This window comes from Myotis brandtii, unplaced genomic scaffold (genome assembly GCF_000412655.1).
Source record: "Myotis brandtii unplaced genomic scaffold, ASM41265v1 scaffold693, whole genome shotgun sequence".
NCBI classification, from domain to species: Eukaryota; Metazoa; Chordata; class Mammalia; order Chiroptera; family Vespertilionidae; genus Myotis; species Myotis brandtii.
In genome coordinates, this window is record NW_005370710.1 from 2,334,198 (window position 1) to 2,335,682 (window position 1,485).

Sequence of the window (1,485 nt, forward strand, 5' to 3'; positions counted from 1 at the left end):
CAGCCTCCAGTCCTCGGCTTCCGCCCGCTGTGCGAGCCCACGCAGCTCCCCAGGTACCTGCCTTGCGCCCCAACCCTCTCTCCCTCTCTCCAGTTAGACTATCCCAGTTTCTCCCCTTCCCACTCGGCTCCCAGGTCCCCTTCCTCGGGCCTGCCCCACCCCTTCCTCGTGCTCCCGCTCTCCCAGGCCCGCCGAGCCTGCACCGGGTCATGCCCCTTGCGGGCGGGAATTCCAAATGCTTTTTCTTCTGAGCGCTGCGCTTTCCGCGTCCAGAAAATGGGTGTTTTTCTCCAGCCCCGACCCTCTCCTGTCTGCGGTGCCAAACTACGACCCTTCACAGAGGCCGATGAGCAAAATAGCTACTTACTGTGACTGAGCAACTACCACGCTCCGCAGTCAGCGCTGGGCCGGCCCGCAGGGTTTCACAAGCGCGGCCTCCTTTGGCCCCATCGCCACCTAGGAGCTGAGTGCTCCTGGGTTAGCCCCACTTGCAGAAAAGGATGCCAGTGAGAACGAGAATCATAACGGAAGCCCCTGTACTGGGGTCTTTCCAAGGGCAGACACCCTCACTTGCCGATTCTTTTTCTTCTTTTTAATTCTTGATGTAGGCTTTCATGTCCCATTTTTCAGATGAGGAAACTGAGGCCCAAGACCACACAATTAAGTGAACGGCAGAGAGAAATAACACCTTCGTTTTCCTCGCCCCAAAGCTTGTTCCTAGAGTTCTGGGAGCCTGGGGGGGGGGGGCTTGCCGCTCCCCTGGACCCTACCCTCTCTGTGGCGGCTTTTCCGCTCCACGGGGCAGGCTGCCCTGTGCTCATCAGCCTGGTTTTGAACCGCAGGCGTTGCAGGCGGCAGCATGGCGGACGTGGAGCAGCAGGAGGGCACCATCCAGGTGCAGGGCCAGAGCCTCTTCTTCCGGGAGGTGCGGCCCGGCGGAGGGCAGGCCCCCCGGTTCTCGGTGCTGCTGCTGCACGGGATCCGCTTCTCCTCCGAGACCTGGCAGAACCTGGGCACGCTGCTCAGGCTGGCACAGGCGGGCTACCGGGCGGTGGCCATCGACCTGCCAGGTACTTCTGGGCAGGCTTCTAACCTGGAGGGGTGGTGGGGACCTCCTTGGGGACCCGGGTCTGGGGACCTGGGGGGACTTGGGCCAGGGCCCAGAGCGCACTGCAAGAACTGGAGCAACCCTCGTCTTGACCCGGATGTGCCTGGACACTGCCCAGCTGCTCTGGGTGTTGCCGGGGGCAGTGTCTCAGAGCCTCTGTGTCCTCGTCTGTAACGCGAGATAACCACGCTCCTGTGGGGGTTGGCTCTAGTGAGCATGGAATGATGTCCGCGTGACTCTGTGGCCAGGACCTGACACAATAATTGGGGCTCAGCCCATTGGAAGAAACATGTTTTGACAGAGCCACAGCCCTCGGCCCCGCGGGAAGCCCTGAGAGTGAGGCTGAGTGTCCTGGTGGGTGGCTGAGCCGCTAGCTC

At 62.0% G+C, this 1,485-nt stretch overlaps 2 protein-coding genes across 3 annotated transcripts in view; one reads left to right on the top strand and one right to left on the bottom strand.

Moving 5' to 3' along the window:
• Positions 1–832, bottom strand: part of ABHD14A (abhydrolase domain containing 14A) — a 4,810-nt gene extending 3,978 nt beyond the window's left edge. Inside the window, exon 1 of the mRNA XM_014529740.1 lies at positions 368–832. The gene's annotated coding sequence lies outside the window, so the exon portion shown is untranslated. The remainder of the gene's footprint in view (positions 1–367) is intronic.
• The window catches only part of ABHD14B (abhydrolase domain containing 14B), a 3,700-nt gene continuing 2,223 nt past the window's right edge, over positions 9–1,485 (top strand). The window contains exons 1-2 of one of the 2 annotated variants that reach the window (XM_005881900.2): positions 9–53; positions 843–1,070. In XM_005881900.2, the coding sequence (XP_005881962.1) occupies positions 860–1,070 (211 nt within the window). In that variant the 5' untranslated portion in view covers positions 9–53; positions 843–859. Of the gene's footprint in view, positions 54–838; positions 1,071–1,485 lie in introns of both variants that reach the window. The other variant, XM_005881899.2, reaches the window with a different exon arrangement.